The following is a 16,753-nucleotide window of genomic DNA, read 5'->3' as shown; positions in this document are numbered from 1 at the left end:
TATTATTTTATAAGAAAATTGATACTATAATTTTATTAATATATAGGAGTTATATAGTAAAAATAATATTTTCTCCGTTCCATAACAAAGTATCTATTTTTTTATTTTAGTCTGTCCCATAACAAAGTATCCATTTTTTTTTTAGTAACTGTACTTTCTACATAACATTACAAATATTCTTACAACTTACAATCGTTACCTTTATATCACAGATACTGATAAGGTTATTTTAGTCATTTCTATTTTATTCCTACTATATCACAATTACGTGCAAAAAAACAAATGAATACTTAGTTTCGGAACGGAGGGAGTAGTTTGACAAACGACCTAAACAAATCTTATATTGGTTGTAATTTTAAATTTAAATTGCTTTTGTATCAAATATATATATATATATATATGAAAATATTATTTAAATAAATACATTTTATTTCAAATAAATTTTTAAGTCACAACATAAACAACGCTATATTTTTCATGATTAATAAAATGTTAATGCCGGTAATCTTATTACAGGCTACAAGTCTAGGGCATATAATATTAAAATTATAATAAAAAGTCAATGAAATTAACCGAGCAATTAATAATCAGTTTTAATTGGCTGTCATTTTGCATTCATTTTAGAATTGAAAATATTATCCTATCACACGCTTAGTAAACAAACTCTCATTGATATTTTTTTTTTTTTGATTTTAATTTAAACATAATATATTTATTTGTGAGATAAAGCAATATTTTATTAAAAATTATAATGTTAGACAATAAAGAAACTAAAATCAATTTTAAGTAAATAATACATATGTATTTTTAAATTACTTTTAAAAATGATTCACTTAAAAAAAATTATATTAAAGATTTATTTTTCGTCTAAAATACTACATCTTTAACATATTGTTCATACTAAATATTATATCTAATATTTATTTAGTTTGCATCATATATATATATATATATTTAATTTTTTTATTGATTTTTTTGTTTTCAAAACTTTCAAATTTCCTGATATTATTAAAATATATTTATACGCGATTAAAATATTATCACCAATTAACATCTGATATTGTTGATTGTATGTATATCTAAATAAATACACTTTGACTTTTCTAGTCAAAGTATAAAAAAGTTGACGATTTCATAGTCAAGTTATTACACAGTGCATCCGGCAAATTGATGAAACACAACTTGCGTGTGTAAAAACGAGCACAATAAAATGATAATAATAATAAAAGAGCACGCAAGCTGTAGGCTATTTCTCGGTTTTTTAGGATTTTTTTGCTATTTTATTATTGTGTAATACTCTCTCCATGTCATTTATCATGTTCAAGTTGCCGTTCGTTTCACATCTTATGTCACTTTTTTTTTTTAAATGATTACCCATTTTAATTTTATTTTGAATTTTTTAATTTTAATTAAACTAATTAATTATTTTATTCTTAATATATAATAATAATTATTTTCACTAATACATTATTGATTATCTATTATCCCGTGTCTAAAGTGACTAGGACACTCAACGTTGAATAGAGGTAGTATATATATACATATATTATAAAAAATACATTACTTGGGGATAATTAGCACATTGGTAAAGTTGATGTGTTGTCCGTATTATTATAAAATATTACCAGTTTATGCTATATATATTGTATTAATATATATTTTATGCTGAATGAATATTAATATATATTGTGTGAATTATTATTATAAAATTTGTTAATTCATATTTATGTGTATTTTATAATATTTTGTGTGAACAATTATATGTATATACTATTAGGTATATTTTATATGTTCATTAAAGCTAATCAATAACTAACCTTTACCTTATATATAAAAAATACACTACTACACAATCTTCACAAAATATATTTTTTAAAATGTAAAATATGAAGATGCGTGTCAAAAATATAAAAATAATACCATTACGTATCAAATTATTGACTACTTTGATATTTTTATTGATGTGTATATATTGTACTATTATTTTATCCTCTCCACGACCACTAAATTTATGCCTGTTAAATTTATGAAAGATTAATATGTTTTTCTTAATTGAAAACTAATCTTAGGCATCATAATCATTTATAATACTCTGTCAAGCGTACGATGAAATAATACTCCCTCCATCCCCACGTGCCGTGTCTGCTACACTGTATACAGGAAGGGTATAATTAGTAGATAATTAAAAATGTATTAGTAAAAATAATTATAAATTAAGATTAAACTAACTAATTAGTTTAATTAAAATTTTAAAAAAATCTTAAAAAGTTTAAAATGCGATTAAGTATATAATCATTTTTAAAAAAGAGAAAGTGACATGAAATATGAGACAGACAGAACCTAGACATGGTATGTGAGACGAAGGGAGTATAAAAAATATAACACTGCAATACAAATGTATAGATTAAAATAAAAATAATTAATTAATGTAATTAAAATTAAGAAAATCATACTAGTATATTAGAAAATTTAAAATATGAACTAAATTATGTAATTCTTTTCAAATTAGAATGGGTAGTATTTAAATTAGCAGTCTAGTCTAATACACAGCAGTGTTGACAATCAATGGTGCATTTATATATATATCATCATCAAAAAAATCAATAAATCACATCCACATTGCTGAACTCCATCAAATTAAATCCACAAATCTGACCTGAATTTTGAGCCAAACAATATGTACCTCTGTTGTAGCTTAACGTTAGTAGTTAGCAGATCAGGCAATCCGCCGCCGCCGCCGCCGCCAGCTTCTACCGGAGCAGACAATGGCTATTTACAGAAAGAATGCACCGATCTCAGCAGACGAAAAAAAGTCTGACAAAAACCGTAAAAACAGTATCGCCATACTTACGCAGTTTCCGGAATCAAATCAAAGTTGCGCGTAGACCAGCTCGTTCCATGTATCGGGAATTCCGGGAAGGCACCAATGGAGGCAGTCGTTGATCCCGTCAGATGCTTTTATACTGTACCTCGATATGTGCCCTTCGTCTCTCAGCTCCGACAGCGCCGTAATGTCGAGAATCTTTACTTTGGTGCCTCGGAGAGCATCCTCGACTACGGGATCACTCGATCTGTCGTGAAAAACTTCGCTCCCCTTCTGTAACGGTGTTACATTGTCACAGCTACCGCCTGTGTTCCATTCTCCGTGAGAGAAATGTCTCGGCGATATCGTACGGAGGAAGACTTTGAGACTGGGGCGCAAGGAAATCTGCGAGTCGAGCCATCTCGCGACGCTGTAGAGCGTGTGATTCTTCGCATTCCCCATCATGGCTAGCTTTCGGTCCACAACCCGTTTTCCGTTTGCGTACATGACCCATCGGTTTGCGTTGAGCTTCCCTCGATTCCAATGATGGCCGGTGTTGAGAATCACGACGTTGAACCCCGGGAGGAATTGTCTCAAAAATGACGGTGGTCGATCCAAGTGCATGGCGTATTCGGTGGCTGGGTTGGTGGCATTGATCGGTTCGATGTCGCAAAGGCTCGCCGACCAGTAATATAAAACAGTGGTGTTGGTTTTGGGAAACCAATACGCCCACCCGTCGGGTCGGATGGCTCCTTGCTGTTTCGCCAGGCTGTATTTCTCTCCAATGTCCTCAACTTCCGGCATGTCCTTACCGCCGGAGATCATGCACATTAGAGATTGGAACTGCTGTCGGCCCAGAGAATCTCCGATGAATGCCAGCGTCTTGTCCTGCATTCTGAAAATTACAGATGTTTTTAACGAGATCGTATAAATAAGAATCGAATCCATAACTTCTTGGCTTAGTCACATTTGCTTGCACTGCCTAACTAAGTCTATCGTTTCCAGTAAAACGATACTCCTAAAAGAGAGAGACGACTATGATCACCAAATGAACTACGGGGAAAGGTATATGCTTGTGGCGACAATTAATCAACTTAAAAACATGTTTGAAAGGGAAGGAAAGGGAACACGTACTTCCGCAAAAATTCTGCGCCTTCAAACTCGGGCATATCACAATCACTCGGTTGCCAACGATATTTTTCATAGGAGAAGTCGCTGCGTTTGGTTAGTCTACATGCCCACATATCGGATAGCCACTGCTTACAGCCAAAGCCAGAATACAGAGGCCTTCGACTATCTGCGACCCATCTTCCTTTCCCATAATTACAAGCTGTTAAAAATTATAAAATGGTAGTCAGCAAAATCCTTTCAACGCATCACAGTCATGAGTTTTAGCTCGATTAGGATTCATCAAGACTGGTAACCTGTCTAGTTTACGTGTTCATAGACTAAAAGATATGTAAACTATGATCGGAGTTTCCATTGGCGAAAAACTTCACAGCTCCATTATGGAGTCCAATCTTACATTGTCATGCTCACAGGAAAAACTTATGAAATGAACGCCAGCAGCTAGCAAAGATCTCGACTTCTCTAGAAATTTCCCTCAGATGGTTGCCATCAATTTTGCAATAAAAAATGAGGTGAATATAATGGCGATGCACATAATAACAAGCAGCATACCAATTTTCTGCAAAGACAAGGTTGAACCCCTTCTTTCATCCTTAATTCCATCGGAATGTATGTCGGCACTTTCAGAATGTATTGTGCTCGTATCAACTTTTTTAACTTTTGCTGGTTGAGAAACTGAATCTTTCTCTTTCCTCTGTTCACTGGAATTCAATAAAGTTGAAGATTCGGCAGGATCATCTGCAAAAAGATCTGTAACGAGAAACACACTCCAGGTGAATTACAAACAATGAAATCTAATGATGACATTAGATCTAATCAAACCTCGGGAAGTTAAAAGTATGCCTTGTGCACCCAATCTCATAGTAATTAGTAACGATCTTAAAATTTGAACAAACCAAAGACTGGTAGTAGAATTTCATTTTTATACAGAAAGGGAGAAAGCAAATTAATGGATAAAACGAAGAGTTATTTCTTTCTTGATGGACATTCTTTTGACCGTATGGATGCAGTAAAAAACAATAATGGATAACACATGTATATACTGAACAGAACACCGAATAAGATGCAATATACCTTCATTCCGCAAAGAGGAAGACAAAACCGTGTTCTCATCTTTCTGTTCCACAGAATAACTGTTTGAATTGTCAAAATGCTGCACACCCTCTTCAACTGTTTTACCTTCTTCCAATTTAGTAATTGAATATTCATCTTTGAGCTCTTCTTTGGGATTTAATAGCAAAGAAGATTCCACGGAATCATCGGCAAAAAGATCTGTAACTCAAACGCGACTTTAGTGAGCACACAGAATTGCAACAAAATGCTTAAACCCAATCGAATTGAACACACAAAAATGTTACTATTGCACAAAGAAAAACAGAGTACGGAACGAGATAAGATTTATCCAATCCTCATTGAGCTACATTGAAGTCTCAGCCTAAATCTGAAATAAACATTTAAAAATATTTTCAAACAGAGCAAACAGAAAATAGCATAATTTTGTTCCCATTTTCTACTAGGAAGATTACAACTTATTATTGAAAAATGAAAAATAGCTTCTACTTGTGGGAAATAGTCTGGGAATATATATACATTTTATGAATTCTGTTACATAGACAAATTACCACACATTGTCAATTGAAACAAGGAATAAAGATGGTCCATTGAAGGTTGCTTGTTGGCGCATTTTAAGCAAAACACATACTACAAAGTAGAAATGTAACATAAAAGCAACAAAATGACATGGATCAAAGAATTGAAGATAAAAAATACTTACTACCTGGAGTATTCATTATGAACGGCTCCTCTTTCGATAATAGATTGACGAGGTGTGGGTTGTTCTCCCAGGACCACAAAAATATAGTCGTTATAAAAATAACAGCAATGGTGAATGAAGACTGTCGTCCCCAAAACCTAATAGATTGTCCTCCCTTCGTCATCCTTTTTATGTACACTCCTTGGGACCAAATACTAAAACACAAACTTCTGCAGACACTTTTTCGATGAGAAAATTTGAGAATTTACATTCACTGGCTGCCACAATATATACAGCAATAGTTGGGTCCCTAGGAAAAGAAACCAACTAATACAATTTCAAATAGAAGACTTTCAGCTACTCTCACAAGATCATTTCTGGTGTTTGACAAGAACACCTGTTATCAATACCGAAAAAATGAAAAATTAAAAACAACCATGCGACAAAAACTTAAAACAATTGTAGAACACCAGGATCCCAATCTAATAAAAAACTCTTGGATTCAAATTGGCAGAATAATTATACAACAATTCACCACTACTTAAATCAGTGTGTACACAAATGAATTGTAGGACACAATGATCCCAATCTAATAAGAGACTTTTCTATTCGAATTGGTACTTTATACAAAAATTCATCACTATTTAAATCAATTTAAACAAATGGAACCTACATTATCCCAATTGCTATCAATACCAAAAAATGCACAAATTCAAAACAACCATGTGACGAAAACTTAAAGACAAATGTAGAACACAAGGATCCTAATCTAATAAGACACTTTTAGATTCGAATTGGCAGAATAATTATACAACAGTTCATCACTACTTGAATCAGTGCAAGCGAAAGTAACCTAAAATGAATCCCAATTTTATCAAATCACAGATATTTATCAGCCTTCTTCTCCTCAGCATTAAATATCATCAATCCAAGTAGGAAAAAAAATGTATCCAAAATACGAATAAGATAAGATAACGCAATCGCCTGTAATTCGCAAAAACATTCTGACATAATCAAAATCCAAATCGACAATTACCAGAAATGACGAATCGTATTTACAACATAAACTTGTATATCCTAAAACAAGGGGCCAAAACTCAGAAGAGAACAAAATTGAGTAATCATAAAATGGGAAAAATTGCAGCTAGAGTTTGAATCGGGGTGGTATAAACATAAAAAGCGGCGGGAGAAGAGAAAAAACCTTGAATTGCCAAATGCAGGCAGATCTGTCAAAATTGTTGAAGTTGTTGAGAATGTGGATGGATCGAGGCGCTTGTACAAAAATGGTTCGGGAGAAATTCCACCCTGTTTGCGTAACGCGCTAGGTGTCTCCGACACCGAATCGTTTAACAAATCTCTACTGCATTTCGTTGGATTCGAGCACTCTGTACGTTTCGGCAAATTTCTATTTTGTGTTTTTAGATTTTTTTTTTTTTTAAATCGTTTTAATAATATAAAAAATATTTTATTTTAAATATTAATTTTTATAGTATTAATATATATATATATCAAAAAAATTGATTGGTAAACAAGCATAAGGTTATAAAAAAAAAAAAAAAAAAAAATCCTTTCAATTTATTTTACAAAACAAATATAACCATAAAAATCAATAGAAACTCAAAATATATATATATATATATGTAATAATTTTTGTTATACTTGGCAACAAAAAAACTTAAAATTGTAAAAACAATGGCCACACCTCCATCAATTTTTTTATTTTCTTCTTAGGACAAAATGGATTAGGCACATAAAGCAGTAAGCCCAATATGAAGTAGACATAAATGAGTTGGCCCATAGAAAAAATAAATTAAAGTAGAGTAGCTATCAAGAAATAGAACGGTGCAAAAATAAAATTAAAATTGAACCTTTTTTATCAGTACACCCCTTAATAATTTTATTTATTTTGTGTATAAATTTACAATAAAGGATCAATTAGTAGCTTAAATTAACTAGGATTACTTTTTATTTTTAGTGACAAATTAATGGTTAAATAAACAATATATATATATGTATTAATGTATAAATATATCATAAACCAAATTAACTATATAAAAATAAATGGGCTCATGCAAATTGTAACATGTATGTATTTTCTTGTGTATACACAATTTAAATGGTATCATTATTACATATTCACAAATTATTCAAGAGCTTGACACACTCATTAATTCGATGAAAAGGGTTAACAATGGTGTGTTATTTTTGTATTTCGTATGTATTACTTCTTATTTATTTATTTTTTAATTAAGTGGGATTAAATATATTATTAACAACGACGAAACTGTATAATCAATTCAAAAAAAAAAAAAAAGAACATAAAACTAGTTGATAAGTCTACCACATTTGTTACAATTTCTTCTCATTAACAATGTTGACAAGTTTCAAGAGTTTCAATGCTCCTAATCGAGAGGACTTTTCATATTTTTAACAAAGCTCTAGAAGACTCCAATTGTGAAATAGGTCGAAAAATAATAATTATTGGCATGCATACTTTCAAAAAGAAATAAATTACGCGTTACAAACAAATTTCGACGAGCCCATTACTTATCTTGTCCATAACAAACCATGCAAGATAATAAGTACATACAAAATCCAAACAAACTTTACTTGAAACACAAAGCAAGACATAAGGGTCCCAACTCAAAAAGAAAAAAAATGAAAATGCAATAGAATATTCAAGAACTAAATTATGTAGTACAAGAAAGATTTGGTTGCCAATATCTTGAACACACATACTACAAGAATCAAGAGATTGATGATGTGGGGCATTAGGGTTTTGTTGGAAAGAAAAATAAACTAAAGTTCTTGCAAAATCTTCTTGAGTGGCATCAAATAACTTGTCTTGTAGTTCTTGGGATAGATCTTAATCGGCATTTGTGTTGACTGTATATTATTTTGTATCAACAATGTGAAGCATCCCTTGTGATGATTGTTTCCAACTTTTTTAGTGGCCACAAATCAAAGTTAGTGGTTGGTGATTGGATTGATAGATAGATGTATTGATCTATAATGAACAGAGTTTCAAGTAAAATCAATTGTCTTGAATATTATATTCATAGCCAACATCTACTAGTTTGAGACATGTCCTTGTCATGAAAAATATAGACAACATTGCTATTTATTTAATTTGTATTAGAATCTTGGCCAATATAATATAATGTAACTATCAAGAAAAGATGAATACTAGGGTTTGTTTGTGTTTTCTATTTTATTTGATATTTGGTCTCTTGTATTTGTCATATGTTTTATTTTAGTTCATAATTATGTGTATATTGTTGCATATATGTAGTTTTGGGTAGTATCTGTTGGCCACAAAAATTAATGTTTGGTATGCTCTTCATGTGCCCTAAAAAAAAAAAAGTTGAAATATATAAATTATGTTGAATCATACATAAAATAGACATTTATATATTTAACAGTCAATATTAATTAATTTATCATCAATTGTTCAACAAATGTGCCAAAAAAAATCCCTAATTATTAATTGATGTACCAAAATTTGCAGCTTTAGATTCCATTACAAAGAATGCAAGCTGTAATTGTAAAGCTGCAAAATCTGTGAGTCGAACATCAGAATCGTACGGAATATTTTGTGTCAAAAGTGCAAGAATAGATAGATAGATAGATACATGCATAGATGTGATATGCATGCTGCTGTGTTTTTTTGGGGTTGAAATTGATTTAAAAATTAAAAATTTTTATTTAATATGATATTTATAAAAATATATATTTAAAAAAAAAAAAAAGAGTTTAAATAGTAGAAAATTATGTAGAAATTAAAAGAACAGCGTTAAAAAAAAACACACATTTTAAGGATTCATGACACTGCATTCATGTCCGTATTACTATTATTATTATTTTATCATACTTGATACTTATACTAAAATGTTGGTTGTGTTCATTTATATTCGCAATTATATTTTATATATTTTGAGAAGAAAATTAATTATTGAAATAAACATATATATATTTCTATATCATTTATCATACTTTTTGTATTAATCTACTCCATCCGATCCAGAACTATAGTCTGGTTGTATTTAGCACGGGATTTAAGAAATATTGACATTATATGAGTAGTGAGTAAAAAGTACGGGTGAAAATTTTTGTTTGCCCTTGTGAGTATATTAATGTAAAAAGTAGTAACAATTGTGTAATTATAATAGTGAAAGAGTAAGGGTAGTTTTACAAGGATATGATTATTTATGAAAATGAGACTATTGTTTTAGGACAGACAAAAATGATAAATAAAACTATTATATTGGAAATGATAAAATATTATAATTGCAAATCGATCATCTATCCCATTTACACATCATATTTTCTATCCCTACATGCATAATGTGTTTATATATTCAATGTGTGGATACAGAGGAATAGAGTTTATTTTTTATTTTTGGAACAAAGGATCTCATCAATTATAATTGATATGTCATCACTTACCAATCATAAAACTGCTCTTTAAAAAGAAAAATGTAATATTTTAAAATTTATTATTAACAAATAGTGTCAAACTTTAAGAACAAAAATATGTATATATATAAATGATGAGCATTAGATATTCAGATGAATAATCAATAAGTGTTTTCATGACTTATACTTTCTATATATATTAGTTTTATCCCTCATTTTGTTTTCATTTATGCAAAATAATTTTGATATACTATAAAATATCATTATTTTCTAGCCTTTATATATATATATATATATATATATAAATCGTAGTAATATTAATCAAATCAATCCAATAATTTTATATTTTGTTTTTCTATCCTTTCAAATTCAAATAACATTATTCATCTATACAGTTCTAATAAAATATATATATATATATGCATATATAATTTTTTTATATACAAAACATCAAATATATTAAAATATAATTTAAACAAAAATTCAATTTGAAATCAATTTCAAGGCACAGTCAAACAATTGTATACAAAACCAAATCAATCCAAACCAAAGGCACACACAAATACAGACAATATATACATTTAGACATATGCATATGCATGCATATATATATATATATATATATCAAGCATAAGGACAAGGAAAGCCCATGGTGTAGATAAAGCAAGCAAGCATCCAAGAAACAGAACATATATACATACACATATATAGAAATAGAATTCACGAATTAATAATTTGTCTAAATGGGTGAATTTGAATTTGAATTTGAATTTGAATCGGAATCTGAAGCAGACGACGACACGGGCGTGTTAATTTGCAGAGAATTCGAAGATCGAAATTGGAAAAAGTTGGGGAGAGTAGCGGTGTCTGCCCGGTAGTGATAAAGTGTGAAGTGCCTGAATTCCGACCACGTAAAATCAGGATATTGTCGTCGTCGTCGTCGTGGTGTCTCAGTGTCGCCATTATTATGATTATAATTAATGTCGTCGTCGAGCTGCAGCAGATCCTGTGGGGGACTCACAACTTTGTCCTCTTTAGGGTTCACAAAAAACACGAGAGATCTGCGAGCCCTCTCTTTGTTCACCAATGCCCTGTGCATGCAGCTCTTGTATTTGCCATTGCACAGTGCCTACAGACATGCATACATGCATACATTATACATACAAATTCATGTCGGAACAAAACAAACAAGAAAACATACGTCGGGGATGACGTATTCCCAATGCTATTTTGGGTAAGAGCCCACAATTTCATTTCTACACTCCTCTAATTCTTGACCTATTATTGGCTGTGTTTCGTTTTCATTATTTGCACTCACAATATTTTTTGAAAGAAAAAATAAATATATATATATATTTAAAAATCTCCTTCATTAAAATGTATAATGGTTAGGTACGTATTTTCACAAAAAAATAAATAATTATTACTAGTAAATAAAAAAAAAATTGTAGTAATTCAAATTTAGGCTGAAATAGTTAGATATAAATTTTAATAGAAATGGGTAATGATGGTTATATTTTACCTTTAATAGAAAAACAGTAAAAAAAAAAAAAAAATCATTTTATTATAACAAAATCATTTTATTTTCTTAATAACAAAATCGATTTTGACTATGATTTTATAGTGCCTTTTTATTGATAGTATCTTTTATTGGATTGGAATAAGATTTGATCCCCTATTATATATATATATATATATATATATATGTATAAGTTTGGAAACTATTCCTACTATTTAATACTTTAAAATGAACTTATTATCATTTTTAGTTATTTACATAGCAAATATATATTAATGCATCAATTTAATATCTTAAAAATTAAAAAAAAAAAAAATTCTATATAAATTAATAAGATCATAAAATAGACTAAAATATAGAGTCCACCTCTTTATAATATCTAAATATATCTTTTGTCACTATTCATTTATCGTGACATTTTAGAAAATGTATATATTTATAAATATTACATCAAATATTTATTTTTTTATATTTTTAAAATTTTACAAAAATTACACTTAAAAACGACGGAGCGTAAAGTGGGCAAGAGGAAAGGACCTATACGCTACATTACATATATTTATGCTTGATTAGTCCTTTTCAAAAATTTATGTCTTGGCCATTTTTATTTATGCTTTAGAACTTATACGAACTAAATGATACCTATTATTTGTCTCTTCTTTTGTTTCTTTTTCTTGAACAAAGACAACGTAGTTTAGTCATATCCATATCTATGAACAACTTCTAACACACAAATCACCTACTTATTACAATAACTAGAATATAGATATAGATATAAATATATCATCTCATGTTTTAACATTCATCGTGTGATAAAGATAGTATTCGATATTGAAAATCTTAACTACTATTGAAGAGTAAAATTAGGGCAAATGTACCATGAAAGTGTCCCCAATGTTGACAACAAAGGCATCGGGGCGAGGTCGAATGGCGCGCCATTTGTTGTCCGAAAAGATCTCGAGCCCCCCAACTTGATCTTGATGGAGAATTGTCAATGCGTTTGGATCAAAATGAGGCCCCGTCCCAAATGTAAGCCCGGCTTCTTGGCACGGCGGGTAATTGTTTCCTCTCATTAGGGAGCAACCATCTTCGAAAAAATTCTTGAAGTGTAGCCTATCGACGCCCAAGCTTATAGCCAAGAGCTCGAAGATGACCATAGCTAATGCTTTCATTTCTTTGCAATATTTTTTATAAGCAACCCTAAAATCGATCACTCAGATCATATAATTTAATCAGTCGATATTGACCATACATCAGAAGAAAACATCAAAATTGATATTAAACTAAAAAAAAAATAGATTAAAGAAGATGGTCAATTATGCCACTAAAGAAAGATTTTGGATGCGTTTCTTTAATATTCCTTCCGTCTCAATACAATAGTCTTGTTTACCATTTTTATCCGTCTCAAAACAATAGTCTCATTTCCATAAATAATCATATCACCATAAAACTATCCCTATTTTTTTATTATTATTATACAATTGTCACTACTTTTCACACTATTATACTCACAAGCGCAAAAAAAGTCATTTTTCTTTACTCTTTACCAACTACCAATATAATATCAATATTTCTTAAATCTTGTGTCAAACACAACAAGACTATATTTTTTAGATGGAGGGAGTATAAGATTTTCATTTTTTTCTTACAATCCCATCAAACTAAATCTTTTCAATCCAAATCCAAAGAGACAGACCCTGGGTGTGTTTGTCCGTGGATTTTAGTTTTTTTATTTTGATTTTTGAATAGTAAAAAGATGAATTTGAATAGTTGTTTGATATGATATAAATAAAGATTGATGTGATGTTTTGAATATAAAATAAATTTTTAGTATAATATAAAAAAATAAAAATAATTATTGCATATGATATTTTTGGAGAGAAAAAAGAATCTGAATAGTAAAATTCTATGATAAAATTCACAAAAAGAACACAACCTTTGTGTTTTCTTAAATTCTCGTTTTTGTATATATGTATATGTAATATACATTACCCGGCTTCTTCGAATTCTTCGCCAAGGGAAGACTTGATGTAGTCGACAACATCACGCCCCAAGAAATCTTCGTGGTTATAGATAAAAGAGAATGTCTCCTTCCATGGGAGCTTCGAAGAAAATCTATCAGCGTGGGCGCGAGAATATCCACATCGCACGCCCGTCTCACTTTTCGTGGCCATCTTACGGTCCAAAGGGAGGTTGAAGAACGCGTCCATATGTCGATACATGGATTGAATCACGTCGTCGTCGATCCCATGATTGATGACTTGGAAGACACCGTGGTTCGAACACGCGACGTTAATTTGTTGAGCCGCGTAACGGATTTCTCCCGTGTCTCCTTCGAAGATGCCCTTTAAGTCCACTGGTTGTTCGTCGAATTCTTCTTGCGCAATGTCGACTAAGTTCTCATGAGGCCATCGGAATTGCGCCGGGAGGCTTGTTTTTGGCTCGAGGAGCGACGCGTCGTCGACGACGATTTTCGGGTGGTTTTCGATATCGGAAGGCTTGAGATTCGATGTGGGACTTATGCTAATTGTTGGAGTAGTTGAACAATCCATCTCTCCCACGGTGTTTGGAGCTTGGAATGTGTGTTTTGGCTATGGAAGAAAATATATATATATATATATATGTGTGTGTGTGTATGATGAGAAGTTGAGATAAGGTTTGGACAACTTTTGCTACATATAACCATGAAAAGTGGGTGTATGTTGATATTATAGGCTTTGTTCGATTTTGTCTTCAATCTCCTTGGTGGTATTTTTCATTTTTATTTTTATCTTCTTGGTTTTTGGAAATACTTCCAAATCATTTATCAAAGGGATTTATGGACCATTTATCATAGTTAGAATTGTAAAATCAAGGGTTTGTTTAATTTTGTCTTGTAAATATTTCGTTATTATTTAATTTATGTTTTTTTAATAGTAAAAATTTGAATAAAAATGTGTTGAATGTAATTAATATTAATATTTTTTGATAAGTCAGATTTTTATTTTAACTATATAAAAAACTACTGTCGTTATATTAAAAATAAAAATAAAAATAAAAATAAAAACATTATTACCTTTTGTGTAACATTTTTTGTTACACATCTTACACTACATACAAGGGTGAGTTATTTTTTAAAAAATAAAATAAAATAAATTTATAGTTCTATCTTTATATATTAGTTAACAATTTTAATTTTTTTTTTTATTATTTGATGTGATATTTTTAATTTAAAACATATGTTTGATATGTCATTTCTATAATTAAATATCTTATCTACGTGACAATTGTTCTTAACTCCAATATTGTTGAATTTATGCTTTCAATAATAGATGGGGATCTGTTTATATTAATAAATTTGAGATATCATATAAATTGATATAATAAATAAATAGTGTGAGAAATAATATACATTCTTTTGCTAGTGAGATGAGGGGAATATTTGCTATGCATTAGGGGCTATGGACTTTAATTTAGAACCCTTGCTTTTATTTATGTTTTTTTTTCATATATTATATTTTTTAATGTTATTTATTTTTTTGAGGTTAAATGATTATTAGATGTTATATTTTGTATAAAAACGTAAATATTGAATATAATATTTTTTATATAGCTTAGGACATAATCAAAATAATAAAGACTTCTAACATCATAAAAATAAATAAATAAATAAATACAATAGGTATTTTCCATCTTTTGTTATTATTATTAGAAATAGTATCAAGCATAATTTTCATTGTAGTTTAAATTTTTTGTGATATAAATAAGTGTTAATGTAATATTTAAAAATAATTTAAGTTCTAATATAATATAAAAAATAAATTAATTAATTTAATATAATGAAAAGTTGGAGCTAGTATAAAACCCCAAAAAACAAACCCAACCTGAATTTGGATGTGTTTATTTAGGGTGTGTTTGTTCGGGGGATTGGATTAGATTTTCATTGTTCATCCCTTTTTTTTCTCCAAAAAACATCAAATTAAATACCTATTTTTTATTTTTTATATTATACTAAAAATCAATTTTATATTCAAAACATCACATCAACACCTATTTATATCATATCATACAATTATTCAAATTCAAAATTTTTTACTATTATATTTATAGAAATAAATAAAGTTTAAGGTTTGTGTTTGTACTTAAGTTGCGTTTTTTAGAGGTTCCAGTTCTGCCTTTCTTTTCGTGCCTCAGCTTGTCGTTTTTTAGGCTTTTTATAAAATTTATTCTTTTTTTTAAAATTTAATTTATTTGGTTTAGATTTTTTTTTTTTTCGATTTTAATAAAATATGAAGTATTATTTATTCACGCAAATCATCGCATTCTACTACTTCCTCCATCTTGTAGATTTAGAATATTTAGGTCCGACACAAAATTTGAAAAAAATAAATATTTTATTGAAAAATAAAAAAAGTAAAATGATAGTTGAAATATTTTTAAAAATATAGTTAAAAATTAAATAAAATGAAAAGAAAGAAAATAATAAAAATAGTGATATTTATTATAAATAAGAATTAAATGAAAAATAATAGTTAAATATTAGTTTATTGAATTTAATAAAATTAGTAATAAAAAAATAATAATTAAATATTAATTTGTAAAAGACAATTTCAATAATAAAAGCATTTCATAAATTTTAAAATACATCAATAAGATGCAAGTAATAATTATTTTCACAGTATATTGGTATTTGAATATGTAATTTTAATTTTAAAATAGGGAAAGGAATAATTTTTAATAGGCCATATAATATTTGTATGTGTTGAACGAATCTTATGAGTTGATGGTGAGTTATTTTTATATACAATGATTATATAAATCAAAGGGTAAGGTTGTAATTTCATTTATTATATAAAAGGCGATTAAATTCAAATTTTGTGTTGTTAATATGAAATTAAATTTTATTGAACCATGCATATAGATTTAAAATTGTCTTATAAAATAAAATGTTAGGGTGTACTATTATTATTATTATTATTATTATTATTCAATCCATTATTTTTCAACTAATTAAAAACATTATATTTAACGATTATTTTCTTAAAAAAATTAAAAAGAATGCAAACTTTCTGAAGCTAATTTCATAAAGTAATTTCAAAAACTTCGCAACTGTAAAATCACCGTAAATTAATAACAAAAATAGGATTAAATGCAA

General features: G+C 29.1%; 2 protein-coding genes across 5 annotated transcripts; both read right to left on the bottom strand.

Moving 5' to 3' along the window:
• Positions 1–1,941: 1,941 nt before the first annotated feature.
• Positions 1,942–7,072, bottom strand: LOC127257801 (protein trichome birefringence-like 14). 4 transcript variants are annotated; one of them, XR_007840121.1, is made up of 8 exons: positions 6,886–7,072; positions 5,706–6,081; positions 5,006–5,203; positions 4,484–4,681; positions 3,938–4,133; positions 2,852–3,698; positions 2,657–2,769; positions 1,942–2,150 (listed from the first exon to the last, which is right to left on the bottom strand). XR_007840121.1 is itself a non-coding variant. In XM_051284267.1 (7 exons), exons 2-6 carry the CDS (start codon positions 5,866–5,868, stop codon positions 2,870–2,872), a joined length of 1,584 nt encoding a protein of 527 aa, XP_051140224.1. In that variant the 5' UTR covers positions 5,869–6,081; positions 6,886–7,072; the 3' UTR covers positions 2,228–2,769; positions 2,852–2,869. The 4 variants fall into 4 exon arrangements, 2 of the variants coding, with proteins under 2 accessions (XP_051140224.1, XP_051140225.1); XR_007840122.1 differs by having other exon boundaries at positions 2,684–2,769; XM_051284267.1 differs by lacking the exon at positions 1,942–2,150 and having other exon boundaries at positions 2,228–2,769.
• Positions 7,073–10,763: 3,691 nt separating this feature from the next.
• On the bottom strand, positions 10,764–14,266 carry LOC127258344 (gibberellin 20 oxidase 2-like). The gene is made up of 3 exons (XM_051285149.1): positions 13,612–14,266; positions 12,498–12,819; positions 10,764–11,229 (listed from the first exon to the last, which is right to left on the bottom strand). The coding sequence occupies exons 1-3, from the start codon at positions 14,169–14,171 to the stop codon at positions 10,840–10,842; spliced, it is 1,272 nt and encodes a 423-aa protein (XP_051141106.1). The 5' UTR covers positions 14,172–14,266; the 3' UTR covers positions 10,764–10,839.
• Positions 14,267–16,753: the final 2,487 nt, after the last annotated feature.

Source organism: Andrographis paniculata, unplaced genomic scaffold (assembly GCF_009805555.1).
Source record: "Andrographis paniculata isolate CXL003 unplaced genomic scaffold, ASM980555v1 Contig59END, whole genome shotgun sequence".
NCBI lineage: Eukaryota > Viridiplantae > Streptophyta > Magnoliopsida > Lamiales > Acanthaceae > Andrographis > Andrographis paniculata.
The sequence above is the reverse complement of the archived record's forward strand: the minus strand, read 5'-3'. Positions and strand labels throughout refer to the sequence as shown.